Source organism: Candoia aspera, chromosome 8, assembly GCF_035149785.1.
Source record: "Candoia aspera isolate rCanAsp1 chromosome 8, rCanAsp1.hap2, whole genome shotgun sequence".
Taxonomy (NCBI): domain Eukaryota; kingdom Metazoa; phylum Chordata; class Lepidosauria; order Squamata; family Boidae; genus Candoia; species Candoia aspera.
Window position 1 is genome coordinate 69,440,044 of NC_086160.1, and position 26,197 is coordinate 69,466,240.

The 26,197-nt window shown below is 46.7% G+C and overlaps 1 protein-coding gene across 1 annotated transcript in view; it reads left to right on the plus strand.

The window, feature by feature from the left end:
* Positions 1 to 18,956, plus strand: part of LOC134502402 (coiled-coil domain-containing protein 158-like) — a 37,549-nt gene extending 18,593 nt beyond the window's left edge. Inside the window, exons 10-17 of the mRNA XM_063310740.1 lie at positions 765 to 1,247; positions 1,766 to 1,955; positions 5,014 to 5,166; positions 6,328 to 6,440; positions 11,780 to 11,938; positions 13,091 to 13,183; positions 16,967 to 17,083; positions 18,633 to 18,956. Coding sequence (XP_063166810.1) covers positions 765 to 1,247; positions 1,766 to 1,955; positions 5,014 to 5,166; positions 6,328 to 6,440; positions 11,780 to 11,938; positions 13,091 to 13,183; positions 16,967 to 17,083; positions 18,633 to 18,794 — 1,470 coding nt within the window. The 3' untranslated portion in view covers positions 18,795 to 18,956. The remainder of the gene's footprint in view (positions 1 to 764; positions 1,248 to 1,765; positions 1,956 to 5,013; positions 5,167 to 6,327; positions 6,441 to 11,779; positions 11,939 to 13,090; positions 13,184 to 16,966; positions 17,084 to 18,632) is intronic.
* Positions 18,957 to 26,197: the final 7,241 nt, after the last annotated feature.

The window sequence follows — 26,197 nt, forward strand, 5'->3', positions numbered from 1 at the left end:
GAAGGCATAAACAGGGGTATTCTTAGCGGCTGACCTAAAGTTAGGAAGGTCCCTCCTTCCTGGAAGCCTTTTGCTACAAAAGCCACTCAACGTGGTTTTCAGTGTCAAGCAGTAAACAGATGTGGAAAGTGTTTGTTTAATTAGCTGGAGGCCTCATTTGAATTCAGCAAGGTTTGAGTTTAAAGGTCCACATGCTATTGCAGAGGAAGGGTCTGTGGGTGTTTGGGAAGAGGACTTGTATTGGAACATTGAGCCAGGGGTCAAAAAGAGCCACAGAGGTAGAGAGCAAGAAGGCTCACCCCTTGCTGGGGTGTAACCATTTAGAAGCACTGCCAGGGTTTTGCAGGAGCTTGGAGTATGATTTCTAGGCCACGGAGAATTTGTGGTGTCCTTTCGTTTATAAAGGAGGATGCTAGAGGCAGTGGGAGAGAAATTCATGGGGGAAGAAAGTGGATGAGAGTATCATGCCCACTCCTTGGATGTGAGGCTCTTGAGACGAGGGGTTGAATATGGATCTGGACTACTGCAATGCTCTCAACGTGGGGCTGCTGTGAGACTAGGCTGAAGCTGCCATAGCCTAAGATGGAGCAGGTTTTATATTCTATGTAAGCCATCGAGAGTCTTTCAACTGTGGCGGGATAGAAATGTGAAAACTCAATCAATAAATAAATGTCCATTTCACCTCCCAAATTTTAGAGCTCAGGATTTGGGGTGATCTCCTTCGGTGGAGTGAAAGCATTTAGAATATATCTTTCCCTTTTCAGATGTCTACAATTAGAGAGAAGAATGAAAGCTTAGAGAGGGTCTCCTCTCTCACTGCCCAGCAAGAGTCAACCAAAGAAATGCTCCATAAAGTTGTCGAAGAACTGACTGGAAAAAACATAAGCTTGGAGTCTGCAGAGAGGCAAATATATGATCTGACATCCTCCCTGAAGGAGAAGGAAAAAGTGATTGAGCTGACCAATGAGGAGATCCAGAAGCTCCGTGGGCGGGTGAATAGCAAATTGGAGGAACTCCAGCAACTAAAAAGTGAAAGCGATCACTTGAGAAGTGTGCAGTCCGACTGTGCGTCCCTGAAGATACAGCTGATGGAAAAGGAGAAGGTGATTGAGATCCTCCAGAAGCAAATCGAGAGCATGACCGAGATTGTAGGGCAACATGGCCGGACAGCTGGCGTGATGGAGACGGAAAAGTCTCGGCTCTTAAAAAAAGTCAACGATAAGAAGCTGGAGCTCCAGGAACTGAAGGTGTATATGATTCACTGTCTTGACTCTTCTTAAAGACACAACTTTCCTTTTGATCCCAGGGTATTAGGATCAAGAGTGGAAAAAAAGACTGGGAAAGCTACAGTTTGATTGAAAGTTTTCCAAACTAATAATGCTTTCCACCTAGGTTGGGAGCTTCAGTTTTACAAAATACCAGGGATCCTAAATCATTGGCTGCAGGGCCCATTTGCAAGCTTCCCAGAAACAGCTGATGGCCAGCTTTCTGCTGCAGTAGGCACTACCACTTCACATGGGCAGGGGATGATACTGCAACTGCTAGACCAGTACTGGTTATGAGATATGAAAAGCAACAGGGTATCCCTCGGGCCTGGAGAAACTAATGCTGCTCCTTCTCCTTGGCTGATTGCTCTGAGTTTTGGCAGATACAATGCAGTCATTGTGCTGCCCTTAAAGCAGTGATGCCTTTCCCCATTCTCATTCTTGGAAACAGCCACATTGCAGTTGTTCAGGGCAAATAAGGAGATGTTTTTCCAACCTAGATTCTGCAAGACAAGAAAGATAGCCGGATTCGCGAGTTGGAGGCCAGCCTGAGTGACGTGGAATTAGAAAAGGTAAAGCTGACGAACGTGTGCACTGAGAGGCTCCGGGTCCTGAAAGAGATGAAACTGGAAAGAGAAGAACTTGTGAACCAAATCAAAACCAGTCGCATTGAGCTCATTGCCCTAGCAGGTATTCAGCAGCTTTGTCTTTCTTTCTTACTGAGTCATTTCAACAAGGAAAGAAATATAAGTCACTATTATCCCACCCAACTTTCTCCAATATGACTCTTTCTAGAAGTGAAGCCCTTTGAGGCTGGTAAACAAGAACCGCTTGAATTTCTGGATGATCTTTATTGCTAGTGGGGTACCATAGCAGAATACTGAAAGCCTGCCAAAGCAGTCCTCCAGATCAACTTATACTTGGCACAATTAAGGCAGAGGTACTCTGAGCCTCTCATGTTTCCTTCCTCTTCTGGACTAAGAAATCTTTTCTGTAATGGTCCTGTTTCCCCCTGTAATGGTCCTGCTGCCATCTCCATGTGCACAGTGTGTGTTAGGCATTCCATCACCCTAGATGTGTTTGGGACTGCAGTGCTCACAATTCCCATCACGTTGAGACAAATCTGAATATGAACCTGGAAGGCAGCAGGTTGTGGAATTCTGGTTTATTCAAACATCAGATTGCCCTGTTGACATCAGATTGTGGAATTCTGATGTAGTCAAACATCTAATAGTTGATATAAAACCTGTCTCCCCTATGGAACCCTTTATCAATTGAACTGCCCCTTTCCCTGTCCATTCTTTCCTTGCTTTGATAGTCAGACATCTCCTAAATAATAGGGTTGGCACCTGCACTGATGGGATTCCCAGAAGGCTCTCCAAGCCCTCCTCTCATAACCCTGCTGTACCCTCCCTGCAATTCCTGGAGAGAGCAGTTAAGGAGGGGCCATCAGTCACTTTGCTTAAGAGAAATCCCCTCTGATTTTACTGGGGAGGAAGCAAGTAGCAACTCTCTTCCTTCAGCAGCCTGACCTGGCAGGGAGGCATGTGCTGAAGGCTTTCCTGTCCCAGAATAAGCACCGTGAGCTTCGTTAAGAAGTTAAATCCTTATTATATATAACAAGGACAGAGATGAAGAAGAAAGTTGAAAGGTAAAAGGTAAAAGGTAAAAAAGAAAGGTAGAGGCACAGTTAAGCCAGGGACTTAGGTCTGCCTCAGCCCCAGGATCTCTCAAATACACCCACCCCCACACACAAACCCAACTTCACATAGTCTCAGTTCATGAAATAAGACAGAATCTTACCACAATTAGCTTCACTGTTCCAAATTCTTGCTTCCCCAATTCACTGGATGAAGAATGTCTGCTCCTGACTAGGGAAGTTTTTCCCCTACCTTCTGACAGCCATATACAAGGTAGACCCAACTAAGAAACAGACACCATGCAGAACCAAAGCTACATTTATTAGAACAGCTATAGTAAGTCTGAATATGCTTCCTTTCCTCCCTCTTTTATGTTCATGAGAATTGAGGATGGGGGGCGGGGGAGAGATCTGTCTGATGTGTTTTCACAAATCACTTTCTTGGCCTAGACTCAAGTTTCATTCATCTGATTGTTGCCTCGGTAGTGAATCTTCCCTCTGTCCTTCAAGGCCATTCTCTTCCTTCACGACATCTTGCTTCAGCCAACCTCAGAGGAGGAAACACACGCACCCCTCCTCAAAAGACTTCTTCCATCTCCTTTTTTTTTTTAACAAGCCTACCTGGGAGGGAAAACCCACCTTCCTGATTGGATCCTCAAGGTTTGATTTTCCCCAAACTTTGGTTACCTGGATGGATGGGTCAAGTAGTCTGTAGGTTGAGTCATGGCAACTGGATTTCTTTCTTTCTGGTAGAAAGGTTTCGCTGCTTGTCCAAGCAGCTTCTTCAGCGTGGGCAAAGGTTGGTGAGGGGACCCCATATATATCTTCCAGGTGGCTGCATTGTCCCTACACCTGAATGGCTGTTAATTGTGCCATGGAGGTGTGGAATGTCTTTGGGCTGTCTTAATCCTAGATCCTTTGTTCATCCCCAAGTGGCTTGTTAAGAGGCCTTCCTGGTGGTCTTAATCTTTCTGGGGGCTGATGAAAGAGCAGCATGAAAAATGGGGGACAAATTGTGTCTGAGACCTCCGCCTCTATTGAGGAAAGGATTTTCTACTTTGGCATGAATGGATTCCTTAACCCCTCTCTCTCAAACCACCTATCTTCTCTGTCCAAAATGTGAACATTGTTGTCCTCAAATGAGTGTCCTTTTTCTTCTAGATGAAAGTAAACTGCTGATTCTGGTCCTGTGGTATTGCTCCTCCTGTGTTGGGCCATCCTCTTATGTAAAGGCTGTTTGGTTTCCCCAATGTAGAGCTCAGAACACTCCTCGCTGCACTGGATTGCATATACTATGTTGCTCCTCTTATGTTTCGGTGTTGGATCTTTAGGGTGTACAAGCCTCTGTCTCAGTGTGTTAGTGGGTTTGAAATATACGGGTATGTGGTGTTTTCCAAATATCCGTTTTATACTTTCCGACACGCCAGCCGTGTAAGGAATGACTAGGTTCTTCCGTTGACTCTGGGTCTCAGCTGTGTCTGCCATTGTTTTAGGTCTAGGAGTAGACTTAGATTTAATGAAGGCCCAATTTGGATACCCACAGGCCTTCAGGGCTGTCTTCAGGTGCTGGTTTTCTTTCTTTTTGGCATTCATGGAGGTGGGGATGGTTTCTGCCCTGTAATGTAATGTCCTGATGACATGGGTCAAGTAGCTTTCTTGTACTCCTTTCAGTGTCTGAACTCTTGAAGTGAAGTGTCCCCTCTTTCACCACCTACATGGGCATCCCTGGGGCAGGTGGATCAAGTGACGTGGCGTGCATCACAATGTTGTCGCACAAACGTTGTGAATTATGTTTTTGCATTATGAAGCGAGCAATCGAGTCTACCCATTTCTGCAATGTCATCCTAACACGGGCAACTTTATTTTGTTGTCATTGTCCCTTTGCCCAGTCATCTATGGATTACGCATATCTGTCTCCTCTTTGCTCTTCCTTATCTCCTGCCTGCCTGGTACCTAACACACCTACTAATCTAAAACTTCACCTGCTGCTTACTTCCCAACTGGTCTCTTTGCACCTGACCTGAGTTATGCTGGATTTGTTTACATGGATACAGCACAGCACAGCACAGCACCGCATCATTTGATTCTGCTGTTTCTGGTGTGTTGCAGAAGAAGCAGAAGTTATAAAGTGTGACTACCAAGAGAAAAATGAAGATATGGAAGCAACTGTGAGCAAACTGAAAATGCAGCTGAAATCGACTCAGATTGAATTGGAGCAAACCAGAGCCACCTTAAAGACTATGGAGGGGTCTGATGGCCATGGTAATTGAGGAAGTGTTATTTTCTTCATACAGAATGATTTTCCATCTTTTCAAAGTGTAGAATGCGTAAACCTGTTACTGTTCATCTGATGGTTTTAATACAGATTTGCACAGGGATGCTAGTGAATCAGATCTGAGCATTTAGTATAAGATAATAAGATGATGTGCCTCACAGCTAGAGATGATCACACCAAGAAGTTTCCAAATAGCTAATGGGCATAATTAATACAGGTAGTCCTCGCTTAACAACCACAATTGAGACCGGAAGTTTGGTTACTAAATGAAGCAGTCATTAAGCAAATCCAACCCAATTTTACAATCTTTTTTTGTGGCAGTCATTAAGCGAATAACCGTGGTCATTAAGTGAACCATGTGGTTGTTAAGCAAACCACACAATTCCCCATTGATTTTGCTTACTAGAAGCTGGCAGGGAAGGTCAAAAATGGTGATTATGTGACCACAGGATGCTTCAATGGTCATAAATGCAAACCAGTTGCCAAGTGCCCAAATCATGATCACGTGACTGCAGGGATGCTGTAACGGTCATAAGTGTGAGCACCTGTTGTAAGTCGTTTTTTTCAGCACCATCTTAAGTCTGAACCATCACTAAACAATTGGTCATTAAGTGAGGACTACCTGAAGTTAATGGGCATTAGAGACCTGAAACCAGTGTATTTCGTTATGTCTGAGGGAAGCAGGAATTGTGGTTCTCTGGGGAGCTAGAGATTTCTAGTAGAGAATTCTTGGTATTCTCACTAAACTTCAATTCCCAGCATTCTTTGGGGAAGAGCTGCCACAGACAAACCACACAAAATAGTTATAGGGTGCCAATGTAGGTCTTTTAATAAATGGAGCTTGCAGTCGAATTTATTTTTCCTCTTGGCATAAAATACTGTAAAATGCATTGTCATTCTGTGCTGGAGTGTAATGTACTCATATTGCTCTTAAAAAGAATGAAGGTTCCTTCGAGTTATTGCGGGTTCATAAATTCAAAATTCATTTAGAATTATTTATAGGCTACACTTACAAATCTATTCCTCTTATTACAGAAATTTGTCCAGAATTATATGAGGCCATTTCTATGCTAAAAATACTTCACTGGAGTATCTCTTGCAAAGAGTTCTCAAAGCCACTAATGCACCGGAAATCTTCTCTTTTTCAGCAATGAAAGTTGCAATGGGGATGCAAAAGCAAATTACAGCCAAACGAGGACAGATCGATGCTTTGCAGAGCAAGATTAAGTTCTTAGAGGAGGCAATGACTAATGCAACTAAGGTCCAAACTGCTGAATTATTTAATTGTGATAAATGTAGCCCAGGAGAATTCCTGGGCCAAATGTTAACACATTGAGGGAATATTATGGGTGCAAATTTGTTTGTAATATGGTTGAAAGAATCAATCTTAAATCATGTTATCACACCCCCTGTAAATTTAATATAGCTTTTCTCCAGAGACCTTAATTATAATCCTGAAGTTACTTCCCCTTCAAATTGATCCAAAATGAATGGGCCAGGTAAGAGATAGGGCTAAGCAACCTGCTGTGGGGAGGAATGTGGAAGATTCTGTTGGCAGATTGCTAGGAAAGCCTTTGGCCTAGGAGAGATCAGAAAAGTCACACACCAGGCATTTCTATAAAAATAATTTTATTTACAGAAAACAAACATATTTAAAGGCTGTTTGCTGAGAGGAGAGATTTCTCTCAGCTGCATACTCTCTGCAAGCCTACACAGAAGGGAAACTGAAACTAAAACAAGTTCAGGCAAGTTCCTCCCTTAAGCAATGCAACCATTAATACATGAAAAGGGGACAATTAAATTCAACCTCTTCACCCGGCCAAAATGATTAGTTACCATAGTAACCTTAATCTGTAGTAGAAAACATATTAACACTCCCCTTTTTATACTACAGAATAAGACACAAACTAATTTTCTTTGACAACTCTGTATGTCTTTCCATTCACAATATTTTAACATTATCTCCCCTTTGGTTTAACAGAAAGCTACCATCCTTCTTCCTGTGTATTTCCAAACCTAGGTAATTTGTTACTGTTCCAAGGCTTTTTAATCTGAAATGGCTTTTCATGCAGGCTTCAAAATCAAACCTTTGTTTTTCTGTTGATGTGAACAGCAGCAAATCATCAACATAAATGCAGATACATACAGCCTTGTTTGTCTTTCTTCATATATACACATGGATCTGCTTTTCCTTTTTCAAAACCAAAATTCTGCAGTTTTTCATCTAATTTTTGGTTCCAGGATCTAGCAGCTTGTTTTAACCCATAGATTGACTTCTGCAGTTCACAGACCAGATTCTCCCCTTTTTCATAGCCAGGGGGTAGCTGCATGTATAATTTGTGGTCTAAATCACCATAGAGAAATGCAGTTTGAATGTCATAGTGGTGAACTGACATTCCTTTGAGTGCAGCAGTTTTTAACAGTAATCTAATTGATTCACCTTTAGTAACTGGTGCAAAAGTCTTATCAAAGTCTAAATCTTTCCTTTGAGTGAACCCTTTTGGAACTAACCTTGCTTTATATTTTTGGATTTTGCCATCAGCATCCCTTTTCAGTTTGAAAACCCACCTACAACCTAGACAGCGTTCATTGGGAGGTAGATTTACCAGTTTCCATGTTTTATTTTCTTTCAAGGATGCTAACTCCTGTTGCATGGCAGAATGCCAATTTTGTGCAATCTCAGGTGGTAATGCATTCACTTGTTCTAAAGACTCAGGTTCTGTGAATATGTGAAAAGCCTTTACTGTTTCAGCCTGAAAACTTTATGGAAGAATGCCTTTATTACTTCTCTGAGATCTGCGAGGTAATACAGGGCTTAAATTTTGACTCCTATCACTTTCCTGAGAAGCATCTGTCTCATCAGACAGATCTTCAGTTTGCTTTTCTGGTTTAATGTCCTCATCAGGCAAAAGATCCCCATCAGCAAGTCCTTGCTGTTCTCTTGTGGTGGTCAGATCAACTGGAGAGCTAGAGTTTAATCTCCCCCAGTTTTGTTCAGCAAAAGAAGCACTTTTGCTAATTATTAATTTCTCTCCCATTATGAACCTGTAGCTCCTCTGGCTTTGTTCATAGCCAACAAAGATGGCTTTCTTTGTTGTGGGGCCTCCTTTCCTTCTCTGTTGTTTTGGAATATGAACCCAAGCAGTGCTACCAAACACTCTAAGATGGTTTACCTTTGGTTTCACACCATAAAACAAATGGAATGGAGTGTCCTGAATCACAGAGTTATACAATCTGTTTTGTACATAACAGGCAGTAGATCTTGCCTCTCCCCAATACTTAAAAGATAAATGTGAATCTTTAAGCATGCATTCCATCGCATTTTGCAAGGTTCTGCCCTTTCTTTCAGCAACACCATTTTGCTGAGGGGTGTAAGGGTTAGAAAGAATTTGTTCTATCCCCTTTTCCACTAGGAACCTTTTGAATTTGTGAGAAAGGTACTCTCCTCCTCTATCACATTGGAGTGCAGATACAGGCCTAGGGAACTTTCTATTTGCCCATGACACAAAACCTTTACATTTCTCAAATGCCTCATCTTTATGTTTTAAGATGTAGATAAATGTGTATCTTGAGAAATCATCAATGATGGCCATTGCATACCTTGCTTGTCCAAGACTTGGAGCAGAAGGACCAATAATGTCAGAGTGTACAATTTCCAAAGGTCTAGTTGTAACTCTGTCACTGTGCTTACTCACAGGAGCTTTTAGAGTTTTGCATTCTTTGCAAACTACACAGTCTAAGTATCACAGGGTTTTATCTTTAGGTCAGCACACAGCTGTGGCATTTGTGCTATATACTTGAAATTAGCATGGCCAAATCTCCTGTGCATCAGGTGTACACATTGGTCATGATATGGCGTGTTGCCAACTGCAGCCTTGCAGCTTGGCTTCCTTGCATTTTGCACAATGTACAAGGAGTCTTTTAATATACCAGTAGTACACAATTTTCCATTTTTACGTATCTCACAACCATTTTTCTTAAATGTGATGACATACCCTGTTGCAGCCAATTGTGCCACAGATAAAAGGTTTGATTGTAAATTTGGCACATACAACTCACCTTTTACAGTTTCTCCCAAGCAGGATAAATACAAGTCACCTTGTCTCATAATTTTGGTCACAGACCCATCAGCCAAAGATACACTTTGTCTTTCAGTTTTAGACAGTGACACAAAAGAGCTTTTACAATTACATAAATGACAATTGGCCCCAGAATCTAACACCCATACCTCAGAATTACCCTTCTCAGCAACCTGTGCAATTTGGGTTGTCTGAAGAGCCTTCTTCTGTGTTGCCCTTGTGTTCTTCTCTGTCTTTCTACTCTTGGGTCTCAAGGCACAGTCTTTCTGCAGATGTCCAGCTGAACCACAGGTGAAGCATCGCTGGCTGGCTAGTGCTGTGGCCTCAGCTTCTTTTCCCTTCTTTTCCCTTGTTTTCTGGTACTGCAGCTTTCTAGAAGAGATGGGGGGGAATCTTTCCTCTCTCTTCTTCCATTCAGTGAGTAAGCGCTGTGTAACATACGATGGGGTGAGGTCTGCTTCAGGCATAGCCTCCAGGGTACAAATCAGCGTATCCCACGTTTCATTCAGTGAGGACAGGAAGATATATGATTTTGTGAGAGGTGTAAATTCCATTCCTCTCTCCTGCAACTCAACAAACAGGTGCTGAATATGATGCAGGTACTCAGGAAGGCTATCTTCTTCTGCAAGGTAGGCTTTGCACAGCTTTTTTGTCAGGGTAACTTTACTCCCTGCTGTTGCCTTTACATACAAGTCTCTCAAAGCATCCCAAAGTTGCTTTGCAGACTGCATACCTTGCATGTGGACTAGCTGATTGTCCTCAACTCCCAGGATAATGGTGGCTCGAGCCTGCTCATCCTGTCTAAGCCATTCAGCACTGGGATTTTGGGGGGTTTGCTCACCAATTGGCAGCCAAAGGTTCTCTCTGTGAAGATACATCTCCATCTTCAGGGCCCAATTGAAATAGTTGGTCTCTGATGGGCGCTCCAGAGGCATCGCTGAGGGCTGGGAGGTAGCCATGGCTTCTTCCTTCTTTTGCAAGTCACCTCAGCTGGCTTCTTTGTCCTGTAGACCGGCAGTTGCTGGAAAATCTCCAGGTGGCTCCAAAGAAAATCTTCACAGGTCTTTGCTACCTGCCTTTAAATTGTGCATGAGGTGGGGAGCTGATCTCTCTATTCTCTCTGGGTTTTACTGGGCTTACTGGGTTTACTGGGCTGCTTACTGGGCCCATAACCTGTTGGCAGATTGCTAGGAAAGCATTTGGCCCAGGAGAGATCAGAAAAGTCACACACCAGGCATTTCTATAAAAATAATTTTATTTACAGAAAACAAACATATTTAAAGGTTGTTTGCTGAGAGGAGAGATTTCTCTCAGCTGCATACTCTCTGCAAGCCTACACAGAAGGGAAACTGAAACTAAAACAAGTTCAGGCAAGTTCCTCCCTTAGGCAATGCAACCATTAACACGTGAAAAGGGGACAATTAAATTCAACCTCTTCACCCGGCCAAAATGATTAGTTACCATAGTAACCTTAATCTGTAGTAGAAAACATATTAACAGATTCCCCCCCCCCCATTTTAAATTAAACGCAGCTTGTCAATTTATCATGTCTAGACTGACAAAGAGATTATAAACTGGATTAGCAAAATGGACAAAAAAGTTGATTTTAATCATATTTAGTAGAAACAAGGCAACTTCAAACCATAGCTTATGAAGCAGACTAATTTTCACTAACTATAGTTAAGGCGTAGTTTAGGATTGAGGTGTAATGCTACAGTAAACTGAATCAAAAACATAATTTAAAGGTTTTGAACTCACATCAGTTGAGGAGAGAGTTGTGGGCACATGCTTGAAATGTGTACAGGTTATCTTTACAACTTTGCACAGAGAAGCTGTTCCACAACTGCCTTGTGAGGTAGGCTGGATGAGTATATTTATGTCTAACAGATAGGTTGCTCACACCTCCCCAGTAAGGTTTATTTTATACATTTGCTGAATCAACCTTGACCCCTTAACACAATCGTTCTTAAACTGGGGTAATTTGGGTCTATCCTGGGGTAATGGAGCAATTCATAATTGCTTGTTTGCGAGCCAAAAATCCAGTTTGGGACTGCCACTGCTGAGATGCTTGTGTAAAACTACAGAGTCTGGGGTTTTTTGTGGGCATAATGACATTATTCAAGACCAGGAAAAAGGGGAATTGGGTCAAAGAGTTTAAGAACCACTGTCTTAACATATTTCATCTCCCAAAGTACAAGATGGTTTCTCTGAATTCTCCCATAGAAAAAGTCAACTGTCCATTTCATCACAACTTGATCAAAGTCCATCAAGATCAGGGGTGTTTGCCAGGTATGGTAAAAAAATTCAAAATGGTCACAAAACACTTAAAAAACAGGTGGAGCTTCAATTGCACCATCATAGGCACCATTTGACTTTTTTTTTACCATACCCTATGGACATTTATTGTTAGACTTCCTCATTTGAAATCCAAAGCAATGTGGTAGTTGCTGTTCAGTGTTCAAGGTTCCAGGTTCTGCAACAATTCACATCTGCTGTATTTTTGTCTATCTTGTCTATATAGGAAAAGCATTATCTGAAAGAAGAGAGGAACCGATTAAGCCAGGAGCTGACCTATATGGCTAGTTTAAACAACAAATTGGCTGGAGAATTAGAAATCCTAAGGTCACAGGATAAACGTTTGAAAGAAAAACTTGTGACAATGGAAGCTGCTCTAGATAAAGTAGGTTTCCTTAACCCAGCTAATCATTCTTCCCAGTAGTTGTGCTAAGCGTAGGTGGAGGGATTAGCTTATAATGTTTTAAAACAAAATAGTTACCAATAGAACAACTGGGAGTGTCTGCAGGGGAAGTAAAAAAACCCTCAAGATGCGGGTCCAGACAGTGTGATCAAAGTCCCACCCTTTTTTAACATGTGTCAAAGTGGGGCTTTTATCCAACAGTCGTGGTCGCCATCTGTATTTTTTTTTTTATCTCACCCTGTAGACATCCCTGAGAACAAGAGAAATAAATGTATTTGTAGGTGCCCTTCTTGGCCAAATTTTTTTAATATCCAAAGAGGGTTTGTCCATTACATTCTAAGGATCTTTGTTTAAATGCAGATTGTGTACTTGCTCCTGATGCCCCAACCTTTATCATTAGGACTCCAATCTGGTGTAGAAGTTGGGTCTGGCTTCCTTCTCCCTAGAAGGGCTTAGTGATGGGAAACATTTTGCTGCCAGACAGACACTGTCTCAAGCTAAGCTCCTTCCTGAATGTGATTTTGTATCTTCTGCATCTTCATCACCTTTCTGGATGGTGGCCTCAGAGTTTTAGTGGCATCACTCAAACACTGTAGATCAGTGTTTCTCAGCCAGGGCAACTTGAAGATGTGTGGACTTCCACTTCCAGAATTCCCCAGCCAGCATGGCTAGCTGGGGAATTCTGGGAATGGAAGTCTACACTTCTTCAAGTTGTCAAGGCTGAGAAACACTGCTGTAGATGTTAGGTCTGGTGATGGAGTTCTTCACTGCTATTTTGTCGCTCTTATCTGGTCTTTATAGGGTGGTTGGATGTGGCAGACAGACCAGGAGAAGGTTAAAAGACAGTTGAAATATTTTCAGCTGTGCATCATCCTTGATGTTAAATGTACTCCTACTACTATTATGGAATCAAGATATGTTTAAATAAATGGGGTTGAATTTGTCTTTCGTATGAGAGAGTAGGAACCATAGCAGAGTTGGTTGGATTCCCAAATTACTGTATGGTTCTTAATTTACTCAAAACCATTCTGCATAACAGGAAACTGCTTGTGTGTCTGACATGCTACTGATAATACTGTATGCAAATCCACATTGTGTCCCAATAGCAAATAACTCACTCCTGATTTCATACAGGCATCTCTGCAGTTTGCAGAATGTCAGTGCATCATTCAGCATCAGGAGCAGGAAATTATGCGTTTCAAGCTTCAGCACACTTTAGATGTAAAAGTAAGTCTTCTGCTTCCCTAAAGTACTTTAAAACCATGTCTGAACCTGTCTTAGTTTCCAGAATTGCAGAGTCCATTATCAAAACTGGATTTAGATCTTGGAGTGGATCAGTCTTTTGGCTTCTACATTCAGAACCAGCATTTCTTAGCTTGCTTATAGTCCAGTATTATACTAATGAAGGGTATAAAGTGCTGTTTGCGATAAACATTAGCAAAGGAGTCACCCTATTACTGTAACTTTAATGGATTTCAGTGAGACAAATGAAACTCAAGCCACTATGCAAAGATAGCCTTGAAAATGCTAGATCAGTGTTTCTCAACCTTGGCAGCTTACAATGTGTGGACTTCAACTTCCAGAGTTTTGCAGCCAGACAGCTGGCTGGGGAATTTTGGGAGTTGAAGTCCATACATCTTCAAGCTGCCAAGGTTGAGAAATACTGTGCTAGACGAACGGTTGGTGAAAACTCAGAAATCAAAGTAGGGGTGAGACTTGTGTGCTTGCTTCTTAATTATCACATTATAGAGGCTTTCATTTTTCAGAAGTATTACAGTGATGAAAGGGAATTAAACCTATAGCTGATATATAAAAAGCAATGCAAAGAAATTGAGGATTACACCTGAATGGGAAGGACAAAAGCAGAGGTGTCTTTGGGAGGTTCAAGGGGGCAATGGTTAAAGCAGCGCTGTGCTGTTGTGATGCAAGCTCTGCCTCTTTTGTAAATGGATTGGGACATTGCATGCACAAGCAAAAGGGGTGGAGTTCAGGCCATGATGTTTGGTGGGTGTGCAATTAGAACCAGGGGAATCCATCAATCGATTTTCTTAAGCTCAGCACCTCTCCCCAGCTGCATTACAGAGTCAAAACTGAGCTCAGCAATGAAGCCAGGACCAATTACTCTGGCAGACTTTTCTGCCACTTCAAGGATTGGTGGAAAGCACTTTTATGCAATGACGAGGAAGAGCCCTTAGCACCCTGTCCTTACATAGTCTTGCAGCAGAGTTTCTCAACCAGGGTTCTCTGGCGCTCTTGGGTTCCGCGAGAGGTCTTTAGGGGTTCTCTGGGAGATCACAATTTATTTAAAACATTATTTCAAATTTGGCAACTTCACATTAAAGAGGTAACTTTCATTCTTTATTTTTAGTTTAAGAACACCGTTAAAGCATATATACAGGCCTACACATGAAATGAGTATCATAATTTTGTAACTTCTGGACTCTATTTCAGCCCAAATGTGGGGGGGTTCCACAAGGTCCAAAAAATATTTCAAGGGTTCCTCCAGGGTCCAAAAGTTGAGAACGGCTGTCTTGGAGTATATTCCAAGGAATACACTTCCAATAGTCTTGGAGTATATTCCAAAGAAATAAAAATACTTCCTTCTGAACAGATGCACTGGACTGAACAGTAGAACAATTGTTACTGCAGAACCTTTTATGAACTGGAACTCATTTCATCATATGCATATGATGCCACTTGGGTTTAGTCCTTGAGGTGTTGGACCAGGACTGGACTGATGCATGTTCAAGTCCACCTTCAGCCATGGAAACCCCCTGGGTGATTTTGGGCCACTCACTCTCTCTCAGCCAACCCAGCTCATGGAATTCTTGTTGGGAATAAACTCACGTAAGTCACCATGAACACCTGCAGCAAGGCTGGGATAAAATCATCACAACCACCACCACCACCACCACCTTCTGCTGGCTGATCAGCTAGACTAATACAAAAGGCCATGAAAACTCTAGTTCTATATAATCCAAATGTATGTAAAATAAGAATACAGCAATAGCTATTCAGCACTTCCTAGTTCGTTGCCTGATGTGAAAAGTGAAGGGGAAAATGGTTTTGACTGAGGCTAAACTAACAAACTTGTTGCTGCAGTGGATCTGAGCAACATATTCTGTAAGGTGGTAGCCTCCTGAAAGCTTATGAACATCATTGTTTTTAACAGCAGATTTCTGCCCATTTGGCTCCTGTAAAGACTAACCCATTTGTCCTAAGTAGACGGTAAAAAGAGACTGCGGGGGGGGGTGATTGAGGTGACTCACAGGGCAAGATGAGGAGTGGTGCCCCTTTTCACAAAGTTAATGTTGTTAATTTTCATAGCAGCATACCCTGAATGGGTATGGTACAGCAGGCCAAACCTCATGAAGAAACACATTTAAGAAACACGTTTTAATTATCCAGCTTTATTTTGAAGAAAAATCTGTTCCAGAGCTCAGATCCAAAATGCATTACCATGCTAGGAATGGGTAGTTTGGCCTGCAGCTGGCATCTGAATTTGGACAGCTCAGGCCCAATATTGGCATCTTTATTAAACATCTCTGTGTGTTCTGAATCAAATAGCTCCCTGTGTGGCAAGCCAGCGGTCATCCATGTTTGGGGCTGACTAGTCACAGATTCCTTCATCTACGTGAACTCTGAAGTGGGTGTTGGGAGGAGGAAGAGTAATCCAAAGAAACTCTCTTCTTTTAGCTTTGTGCTTTGCTTTCAGATAATAGTAGGAGACTGAGAATAGGAATTAATTTGGCTTCTCATAGGAGAGGGATGGGCAGAAACAAAGTTGGCATAGAGAGGGAGATCTTGGAAGCTTCCTGGAGGACCCATTAAGATCAGAGAACATTCTGGAGAGAAGCAGTTGCGTGATCGAGGAGCTGGAGACGGAGTTGAGGAGCCGAGTAAGGAGGAGCAAGAAGCTGGTTGGCAGCTAACGGTGCTACAATGGCTGAAGTAGACTAGACAACTTTAAGTAGCAGTTGAAGATGCAATATTGGACAGTTGGTTTCTATCCAGAGTAAGGATGACTGGTAAACCTGAGCAATTTCCACTAACTAGGACTCAAGAGATGCTGGGCGAGCACTAGACAAGACTCACCTAAATACACAAGGGCATGCCCTTGGAAGAAGAGCACTGAAGAGGAACAGCCCTGCGGGGACATGTGGCAGGGGTAAATAGGAGAGGGATCCGGCATTTGGGGCCAGGGGAGGAGCCTGCACATTTATTAGGAACACTATTGATGACTGATTGTGCATTAAGATTTACTTACTAGAACGATACTGCTGCATTAAGATTTGCTTACTTAGAATGCTACTGGAAATGAAAACAAGGTAGAGGGAAAATAAAGCCAGAGTGCTCACTTGAGGGAATGCTATTAAAGGCAAAACTGAAATACTTCGGCCACATAATGAGAAGACAGGACACCCTGGAGAAGATGCTGATGCTAGGGAGAGTGGAGGGCAAAAGGAAGAGGGGCCGACCAAGGGCAAGATGGATGGATGATATTCTAGAGGTGATGGAGTCGTCCCTGGGGGAGCGGGGGGTGTTGACGACCGACAGGAAGCTCTGGCGTGGGCTGGTCCATGAAGTCACGAAGACTCGGAAGCGACTGAACGAATAAACAACAAGAGGGGAAATGCTCTTGTGGTACTTTTCCTTTGAACTGTGTCTGGCAGTGAGTTGGGGGATAAGAAACTGTTAGCTGAAAAGTGCAAATTAGCAGAGCTGAAGCTAGTGAAAAGTGAAAGTACTTGTCTACTCTGATAAGGCTGGGCTGATATCCAAACTACTTATTTCTGTCTTGTACGAACTTGAACAGAATCAGAGAACAATCTGGAAACAATCTGGTGTGGTCTTGACTTCTCCCTGTCAGAGTCAGAACCTGTTTCTGTACAACCCCACAGACCCCTTGTAACTGAAGACAGATCTACCATCTTCCCCATTGCTTTCCATTCTGGCTTCTTTCCTTCCAACACATTTTATGGTGCTTATTCATAAGCATCTTCTTCCCAGGAGCTGCAGGGACCAGGATACACACTGGGTTCCTCTTTGACGAAGCAGCGCCGTTCAAGCTGGCCTCACTCATCCGGTGTACCATCATCTCAAGCTTTTGCAGGCCACATCTCTCTTGTAAGTACTGTGTCTGCTCCGGAACATGAAACATTATGGCAACTGTAATATTGACTCATACCACTTAGGAAACACCCCAAGTCCAACACGCCATGATATATAAAGCAGTAGGAGTAAGTAACATCCTGGGTACTATTGTCATCTTGAAACATTTGCTATCTAGTTTGCTGGAATAAATATGGAAGGGTAGGTGACATCGAAACCTTTTCCCATTAGGATGTGCCTTGACTCTTTGTACCCTGTAAACTGATGTCCCTTTCAGGTTGAGCCCAATTCCTGGTGACTTCATGGAGAGACGCTCTTGTTCTTTTGACAACAGTAGAAAAGTAGTTTGCCATTGCCTCCTTCAAGGTCGTTAGTGTTTTTTATTATTATTATTCCTAGTCTAACCCAGTGTTTCGGAACCTCAGCAGCTTTAAGATGTGTGAACTTCAGCTTGCAGAATTCCCCAGCCAGCATGCTGTCTGGGGAATTCTGGGAATTGAAGTCCACACATCTTAAAGTTGCTGAGGTTCAGAAGCACTGGTCTAACCTACAGATTTCCTGGTGTCACCTATCCAAGTATTAGCCAGGGCTGATCCAGCTTAGCTTTTTCAAGTTCAGCAGTTATTTTGTTAGGTGCTGCTACCTGCTGAGATAATTGACATTCCATTAAACTGCAAGTGCTAAAAATTTAGCATCTTTTTAACACACACTTATAGATCTGGATCCTATAGGGCTGTTTCGCCAGGCAGGTCCATTCCTCAAACTTTTTGTGAAGGCATTAGGGCTACTTTTCCAGTAGGGTATAGCTTGACTGCTCCAATACAGGTGTGGAAGTTCATTAACAGAACCGATATGAGTTGCTTTCTACTTTTCTGCTGCAGTGGAGCTTTAAGATGTATCGTTTTTCATTTTGATTTGAAATTTTTCCTAAGCTGGTTTTAGCCGTTGTAAGCCACCTTGCAAATCTTTCAGGAGAGCAAAGAAAAGAGTATAATGTTTTCTCAAAATTACAACCAAACGTTGTATGGCTCGTATCACTGCAGGCTCTCCTTCACTGCTTCAGAAATATCATCAACTTTCTGGATTGTCCTTCCTCAGTCTTTTAAATCTGCAAGTTTTGTTATTTTAGTCATAGTTTACAGTTTTCTCTGCAGCACTCATTAATTATCTCAGTGGGTCAGATGTACAACTCCTGTTCTTGATTAGGTTGTTGCTACTCCTGATGCATTAAATTAGTGCATTTGTTAGCTATTTGCAAGGAATAGACGAAATGTTTAATCCCCTAAGATCGCAGTATTTTGAATAGTTATGGACAGGACATTATCTTCCTTTCACATGTATTACCATGAGCTAGGAGTTCCAAGGGTGATGGATAATATGCAACCACATAATAATCTTCAGCTACTGGTCAGGTCTCCAGGCTCTTTTAGAAAATATGTGATGAAACACTAAACTGTTTCTTATCGCTGCCAGGGGAAACTGTGCTTTGAGGGCAGGGTCTTTGTGTGTGTGTTTCATTAGTCATGCCTTCATGAATGTTTTAAAAATCCGTATTTCCATTCAGACGTCATCCAAACGCTACACCAAGGAGGATCCATTGCGAGATTTGAAACAGCTTCTTCAGGAATTACGAAGTACAATTAATGAAATACCTTCTGCGATTCTTCCCAGAACAGAAAGTGACAATGAGAGCGACTCTGCAGAAGGCATGAGCAATACGCTGTAAGGAAATGCAAAATACTGGTAACTTCTGTGTTTAGGATCTCATTTTGGAAATGAATGATTTATAGGCAAAGGGAACTTTGCCAAGTATAATAACAGACACCAATGGACACCTCACCTGTGCTGAGTTTGTGTTAATCCATTGAGATTAAATTTTCCAAACTGAGCTCAGTTCATCCTTACTTCACGGACACATCCATGTTGTCTTCTTGGCAAGAGTTGATAAATGACTTGCCATTGTCTTCTTCTGGGATGTTTTTTCAACTGCCTCATCCAGTCTATGCCTGGTATTTTTCATGGGTCTCTCAGCCAAGTACTAACCAGATCCAGTCTTGCATAGCTTTTTGAGATCAGCCAAGATAGCTAGATGCTGCCTCCTAGCAGGATGGAGGGAGGGAGAGAGGAAGGGAGGGAGGGAGAGAGATCCTGTATACACACATACACATGCGTAGGTTTAATAACTAAGATCTTCCTTTGAAGGAATTTTTGCATCAGTGATTCCCACACAGAACAGAAATGCGACTAGGTGAAGAGATGGTGCGATTCAATATAGGAGAATTGCATATTATCATAGGGGAGACCCAGGGCAGTTGTTCCAGCCTCTCAGATCAGGAGTAGGAGTTTATGGAGTAGGGTATGTTGTTGAACTACAGTTCCCAGTATCACTTGCTGAGAGTATAGCTTTGTGTTTAGGCAAAACACCTTTACCACACAGAAGGTCAAGCTAAACTGAGAAAGAGAGCCAAATGCTGCTAGCTGTGTGTGGCTGGTTCTGTCACCAGTGAGTGCATTACAGGTGTTCCACTCCTGCTGACCAGGGGCTTCATGTGGCTATTTTCATTACTGCGGGAGGGCGTTTTGCCTACTGCTTGCCCCTCGTCTACTCTGTGGCCTACTTCCAGATGCTGCCGGCCATGGCCACTCAGTGTTAACACTGCCTTTCCCTTACAGCACTAATTGAGGAAGGTTCTTGCTTGTTACCAATGGCTCCCTTTTGCTTCACCCCCTGCCCTTCTCCCACACCTGTGACATCAGCTGGACTACTTTTGGACATGGCTTTAGGGCTCTTTCAAAAGAGCACTAGACCCTTGTTCAAAGGTCAGTTGACAGGTCACAGGCATCGAGCACCTCCCCGACCTCAACCAGTTCGTTGGGGAACTTGAGATGTGGCTAAACCTGTTGTTCAAAGCACCTGTCTATCCTTGCCCATCCCCATCCCACATTAAGGAGAATGACTGATTGGTGGTTTTTGTCCCACTAGTGGATGACTTTGGAGGAAGAGAAAACAAAGCCAATGGAATCCACCGATCACTTTCCTTCACTTGTCCTACGTTAAAACCATAAGAACAGCACCATGCATCAGCCTCGTTTCAGAGGCAGACTGTGGCTTGGTGTCATGCGCTGCCTGCCTCTGAATAATACTCAGACACTGGTTCGTGGATCAGGCTCTGATTTATTCACAGCGCAGTTACAGCGTCGGAAGAAAAAAGCTGAGAGTGACAGGAGCGCGCCGGTGCGGGGTTTAAATACCCCGCGCCGGTCAGCGCCCCCTCACTCGCGGTCACGTCACCCCCCTTTGTCCAATACGTTGCCCTGCCGGTGGGTGAGGGGTTGTGAGGCCCCGCTGGCGTTCCGGGATCGCCCATCATCGGGTTTTCTATTCATCCGGTGATTGCTGTCAGCTGGGCGATCTCCGTTGTATTGGCGCTGATGGCTTGGGTGTGCTCCGTGATCCGTTTAGTTATTGTTTGTTGGCCGTTAGTCGTTGTGGGTTGATGGCTACTTATCTTGAGCCCCTTCACCTATTTCCTTGCTATTGTCATGTGTGCCATTGCGCTGATGACTTCAGCTCAACGGCACTCATGACATACTGCCCCCTGTCCGAATAGTGCTCCCCCCCGGTTTTCTGGTTTTTTTTTTTTTGTTTTGTTTTGTTTTTTCGGTGGAGCTGTCAAACGGCACTTTTTTTTTTTTTTTCCGAAATTCCCGCCGGAGTAGTTGTCGCCCCTCCCTTTGCTCCTCCCTCTACCACGTGCCTTCCCAGGGTGTGTCCATGGTGCGCATGCCCGGGTCCCGTCCTGGCGTGCGCATGCTCCAGCCACACCCTGTTTGTTTGGCTCAGTTCGGCGAGGAGAGAGGCGTGGCTGGTCGGGTGTTTATCAGCTCCAGGTAGGGCCCTTCTTTTTTTTCCCATTTAAAGTGCGTCGCCTTTGTTGTATCTCCTGGGCGTTGCCCCCAGGTTGCCCTGTTGACTTGCTTGCCACTCCCCCGCGGCCGGGGGGCGGGGGGAGGGTGCTGGCGAATGCTTGTCACCACCTCGTGGGCCCGGGGCGGGGGGAGTGAGTCCCGGGGGGGGGAGGTCCACCCAAGTCGCGGGCTTGGGGGGGCCCTTTCCCTTGGGGCACGGGAGGTGGGGGGGGGGCTGCGGGGGGGGGTTTGGCTTGCTGACCTTGGTTGTGGCTTGTCGGGGTATGCCCGGTGAAATGCTCTGGTTAGGTCAGGCGCGTTAACGTTGTGCGCCGCCACCCATTCCGGGTGGGGGAAGTGTTTCCACCTGACCAGATAGTGTAGAGTTCCTCGTTGCTTGCGGGAGTCGAGAATGTCCCTTATCTCGAAGTGGTGTTGCCCGTCGATCATCACCGGTGAGGGCTGTGGCGTGCTTGGGTGCCATCGGGAGGTGGTTGCCGGTTTCAGGAGGCTGGTGTGGAACACCGGGTGGAGTCTCCGTAGGTTGTGTGGCAGGTCCAAGCGTATTGCTACCGGGTTCACTATTTGGGTGACTCGGAATGGCCCGATGTACTTAGGCCCCAGTTTTTTCAAGGGTTGGGTTGACTTTAGGAACTTGGTGGATAGGTAGGCCATATCCCCCGCTTGGAACGTCGGTTGTTGGCGCCGGTGCTTGTCGGCCTGCTCTTTGTAGGCTGCCTGTGCATCCTTCAGCGCCGCCGTGATTACTGGCCATGCTTCCGCGATCTTCCGTCCCCAGTCGCTAGCGTCCACCTGGGGTTCCGGGGGTTGAGGTAGCTCCGGTATGGGGACGAAGTCGCGCCCCGAGACTACTTCAAACGGAGTTTTCCCCGTGCTCGTGTGGACGGCGTTGTTGTATGCGACTTCGGCGAACGGGAGCAGTTCAGCCCAGTCGTCTTGGTGGTAGTTAGTATATGATCGTATGAATTGCTCTAAGGTGGCATTAAGAACCTCTGTGGCTCCGTCCGTCTGGGGGTGCCAGGCCGTAGATAGGGCCTGTTGGGTCCCCGTCAGCTTTAGGAAGGCCCGCCAGAATTTGGAGGTGAACTGTGTGCCCCTGTCGGTCACCACACGTGCGGGACATCCGTGTAGCCTGTACACGTGGATGAGGAAGAGTTTGGCTAGCTGTTGTGCGGATGGGACCGACGTGCAGGGGATGAAGTGGGCCTGCTTTGAGAAGTAGTCCTTCACCACCCAAATGGCCGTTTTCTTCTGGCTGGGTGGGAGGTCCACTATAAAATCCATAGAGATTTCCTCCCATGGGCGGGAGGGTTCTGCCACCCGTTGTAATAGCCCCGCGGGTTTGCCTGGTGCCCGTTTGGCCCTAGCGCACGTTGGGCAGGACGCTACGTAGGCTTTTACGTCTCGCCTGAGCGCGGGCCACCAGAATTGACGCCGTGTTAGGTGTAGGGTCTTGAGGAACCCAAAGTGTCCCGCTTGTTTGGCGTCGTGTGACCTATGCAAGATCGCCTGGCGTTGCGAGTCCGGGACGTAGATTCTGCCTTCCCCCCATGCTAGGTCCTGTGCCATCGTTACCTTGTCGGGGTTTGCCAGGAACCAGGGGTCGGTTTTGAGGGCGGCGGCGAGGTCCGTGCGCATTCCCCCTGGTAGTTGCGGTTGGCTTCTTCCGGTCGCCGGTTGTCCCGCCGTCGGCTGCGCCGTAGAGTCGAGCTGCCTCCGCGCGCCGCTTCGGGTGGTCACGGCCATCCCCAGTTGCGAGGCGGATAGGACCGTCCCAATGGTGTCTGGGGCGGGCTCTTCGTCTTGGGGCAGTCGGGAGAGGGCGTCAGCCAGGAAGTTCTTTTTGCCCGGCATGAACTTCAGCTGGAAATTAAAGCGGCTGAAGAATTGGGCCCATCGGACCTGTTTTGGGCTAAGGCGTCTGGGCGTTCGTAGGGCCTCGAGGTTCCGGTGGTCGATCCAGACCTCGAATGGTTGGGTGGCTCCCTCGAGTAGGTGTCGCCATGTCTCTAGCGCTGATTTCACCGCGAAGGCTTCTTTCTCCCAGACGTGCCATCGCCTTTCTGTCTCGGAGAACTTCCTTGACAGGTAGGCGCATGGTTTCAGGAGTCCCGTGGGGTCTTTCTGTAGCAGGATGGCTCCCAGGGAGAAGTCTGAGGCGTCGGCTTGGACCACGAACGGCCGTTCTGGGTCCGGGTGCGCGAGGATTGGCTCCGTAGTGAACAGCGCCTTCAGCTTGTTGAATGCGGTCTGGCACGCGGGAGTCCAATTCAGCACTGTGCCTGGGTTCTTGGCGCGTCGGGTGTCCCCCACCCCTTTGGTTTTGAGGAGGTCCGTTAGGGGGAGGGCTATCTCTGCGAACCCCCGGGCGAATGACCTGTAAAAATTCGCGAATCCGAGGAAGCTCTGTAGTTGGCGTCTGTTGCGGGGGCGCTCCCAGTTTAGCACCGCTTCGACTTTTGCGGGGTCCATTTCGATGCCGTCCCCGGAGATTCGGTACCCCAGGTAGTCTAGGCGCTCTTTGTGAAACTCACACTTTGTAGGCTTGGCATAGAGCTGCGCCCTTCTGAGCTTGTCGAGGACTTGCCTGACTAGGGTCACATGTTCCTCGTGCGTTTTTGTGTAAATAAGGACGTCGTCGATGTAGACCAGGACCCCTTTGAACAGATGTTCATGCAGTACCTCATTGATGAGCTGCATGAACACCCCAGGGGCCCCCGCGAGTCCGAAGGGCAGTACTTTGTACTGGAAGGCGCCTAGGGGGCAGTTGAACGCCGTCTTCCATTCGTCCCCCTCCCTGATTCGGATGCGATAGTACGCCTCGCGAAGGTCCAGTTTGGAAAAGACTTTGCCCGTGGACAGGTGGGCGAGCATGTCCTTCACCAGGGGTAAGGGGTATTTGTTGGACAGGGAAGCCGCGTTTAGGCCCCGGTAGTCGGTGCAGAGCCGTAGGGTGCCGTCTTTCTTCTCCCGGAATAAGACGGGGGCTCCGACCGGTGAGCATGCTGGCTCTATGAATCCCCTGTCTAGGTTTTTATTGATGAACTCCCGGAGGGTTGCCATCTCCTTCGGGGTCATCGAGTAGATCTTTGGTCTAGGTAAGGGGACATCGGGCAGTAGGTCGATCCGGCAATCCGTCTTGCGGTGGGGGGGTAGTTGGTCTGCTTCTGCCTCTCCGAAGACCTCGGAGAAGTCGGCGTATTGTTCCGGTAGGTCTGCTGTGGTAGCGGCGTTGTCTTGTGTAGTCGCCTCCGCTCGTCCTACAGTGGGGTTGGTTCTGCCCGCTGGAACTGGTGCTCGATACTCGCCGTCGCCGAATGTGAAGGTGCGGGTCTCCCAGTTGATCCGCGGGTTGTTTGTCGCGAGCCATGGCATCCCCAGGACTGCAATGGGCCGTCCGATGTGAGTGACGACGAACGATGTGCGCTCGGTGTGAGTGCCCATTTGCAGGGTGACCGGCTCGGTTTGTAGCGTGGCTGGTTTCCCTCCCGCTGTGGAGCCATCCAGCTGGTGGAATGCCAGCGGCGTGGGGAGGGGGAAGCAGCGGAGGTCGAGTTTGGCGACTAGGTCGGTGTGGATGAGGTTTTTTGAGCACCCCGAGTCCACTAGTGCCGCGGCCGTGGTGGCTCCGTTGCCGGCAGAGAGTTTGATTGCTGCCATTATTACGGGGCTTTCGTCATTCCGTCGAGGTGGTCCGCGCTGCTGTCCCACCGCCTGCCTCGCCACGCGTTTCAGGGCAGGCGGGGAGCTTTTCCCGCCGGCTGGTCGGGGTCTGCGTTATCCTCTTCCCCCCAGTAAGCGTCCCAGCCTTCCTCTGGTGTCGCTGTGGCCACGGTCATTCGGCGGTGAGGGGGAGGCCCCAGGTTGGGTGGTTTGGGGCTAATTTTCGGGGTGGGTTTGGGCGCACTGGTCAGCGGTCGGTTGGCGAGGCAATCCACCGTCTTGTGCCCTAATTTGCCACACCTCCCGCAGGGCTCCCGATTGAATTTCTTTTTTGGGTATATGGGGCCGGCCATCCCCACGTGTGGTGCGGGTACCTTTTTTCCGGCATAGTTTGTGTCTTCCGTGGTTGTCATGAGGAAGGTGCGGTGCGCGTGTTCGGCTTTCCCCGCGAGGTGGATCCACCCGTGTAGCGTTTCTGGGTCGTCGCGGTAGAGGGCCCATTGGAGAACGTCGCGATTGAGCCCCCTTTTGAACATTTCCAGCAGGGTGGTCTCGGACCAGTCGCTGACCTTCCCCGCGAGGGCTTTGAACTCCAGGGCGTAGTCAGGGACCGTGCGTGTGCCCTGTTTAAGTCTTTGGAGTGCGCTTTTCGCCCTCACTTTGGCTAGGGGGTCTTCGAAGTAGTTTTTCATCTCATTGATGAAAGCAGGGAAGGTGGCGAGGGCGGGGGAGCTGGACTCGTACAGTTGGACGTACCAGTCCGCCGCCCTGTCTTGGAGTTTGATCGCCACGGCGGCGATCTTGTCGGCCTCGGAGTCGTAGGAGTGTCCGTGCCTCTCCATGAACTCCCTAGCGTTCGTGACGAAGAACGAGAGTTTCGTGGGGGTCCCATCGAAGAAGATGGGGAAGTCCTTTGGGGCCCGGGCGTTTTGCGCGGCCCTGCCTCTCGCTTCCCGGTCTGTGGTGTCGTCCGCCTGTGCCGTCTGCTGACCCTCCGCTGGCCCGTGGGGGTTCGGTGCTTCGCTCGGGGTGTGGGCCTGTGCGGGGACGTCGTTGGGTGGCGCGGGGGGCATAAGCGACTGGAGCATGGTCCGGAGTTCCGTCAGTTGAGCCCGCATGGCCGCGAGTTCAGCTCGTGCCTCCTCGTCCACAGCCCGCGCCGCCGCTGGGGCCGGTTCCGTTGGCGCGTCAGCGGGGGTGGGTTGCCGGTGGGGTTCATCCTCCCTCTGCCGTGGGTCCGCTTCCTCCGCCGTCTGCTGGGTGTCTCCATCGTCCTCCTCCGTGTTGACCGCCGTTGGGCTGTCGCTCCACGCCCGTTGCTGGGGTGCGATGTGGGGCGCGGGGTCCTCCGCTGGTTTCGGAAGTCGTGCTGCTCCCTCCCGCGGTCGGGTTGCCTCCGTCGCCATCTCCCCTTGGGGTTGGAGCTGAGGCTCGGGTCGGGTGGGGTGGGCGTCCATGGCTCCGGGAGTCCGCGGTGCCTCTGGCCTTGGTCGGTCCTCCTCTGTCTCTTGCCGCGCGGCTCGCCCTCCTTGCCCG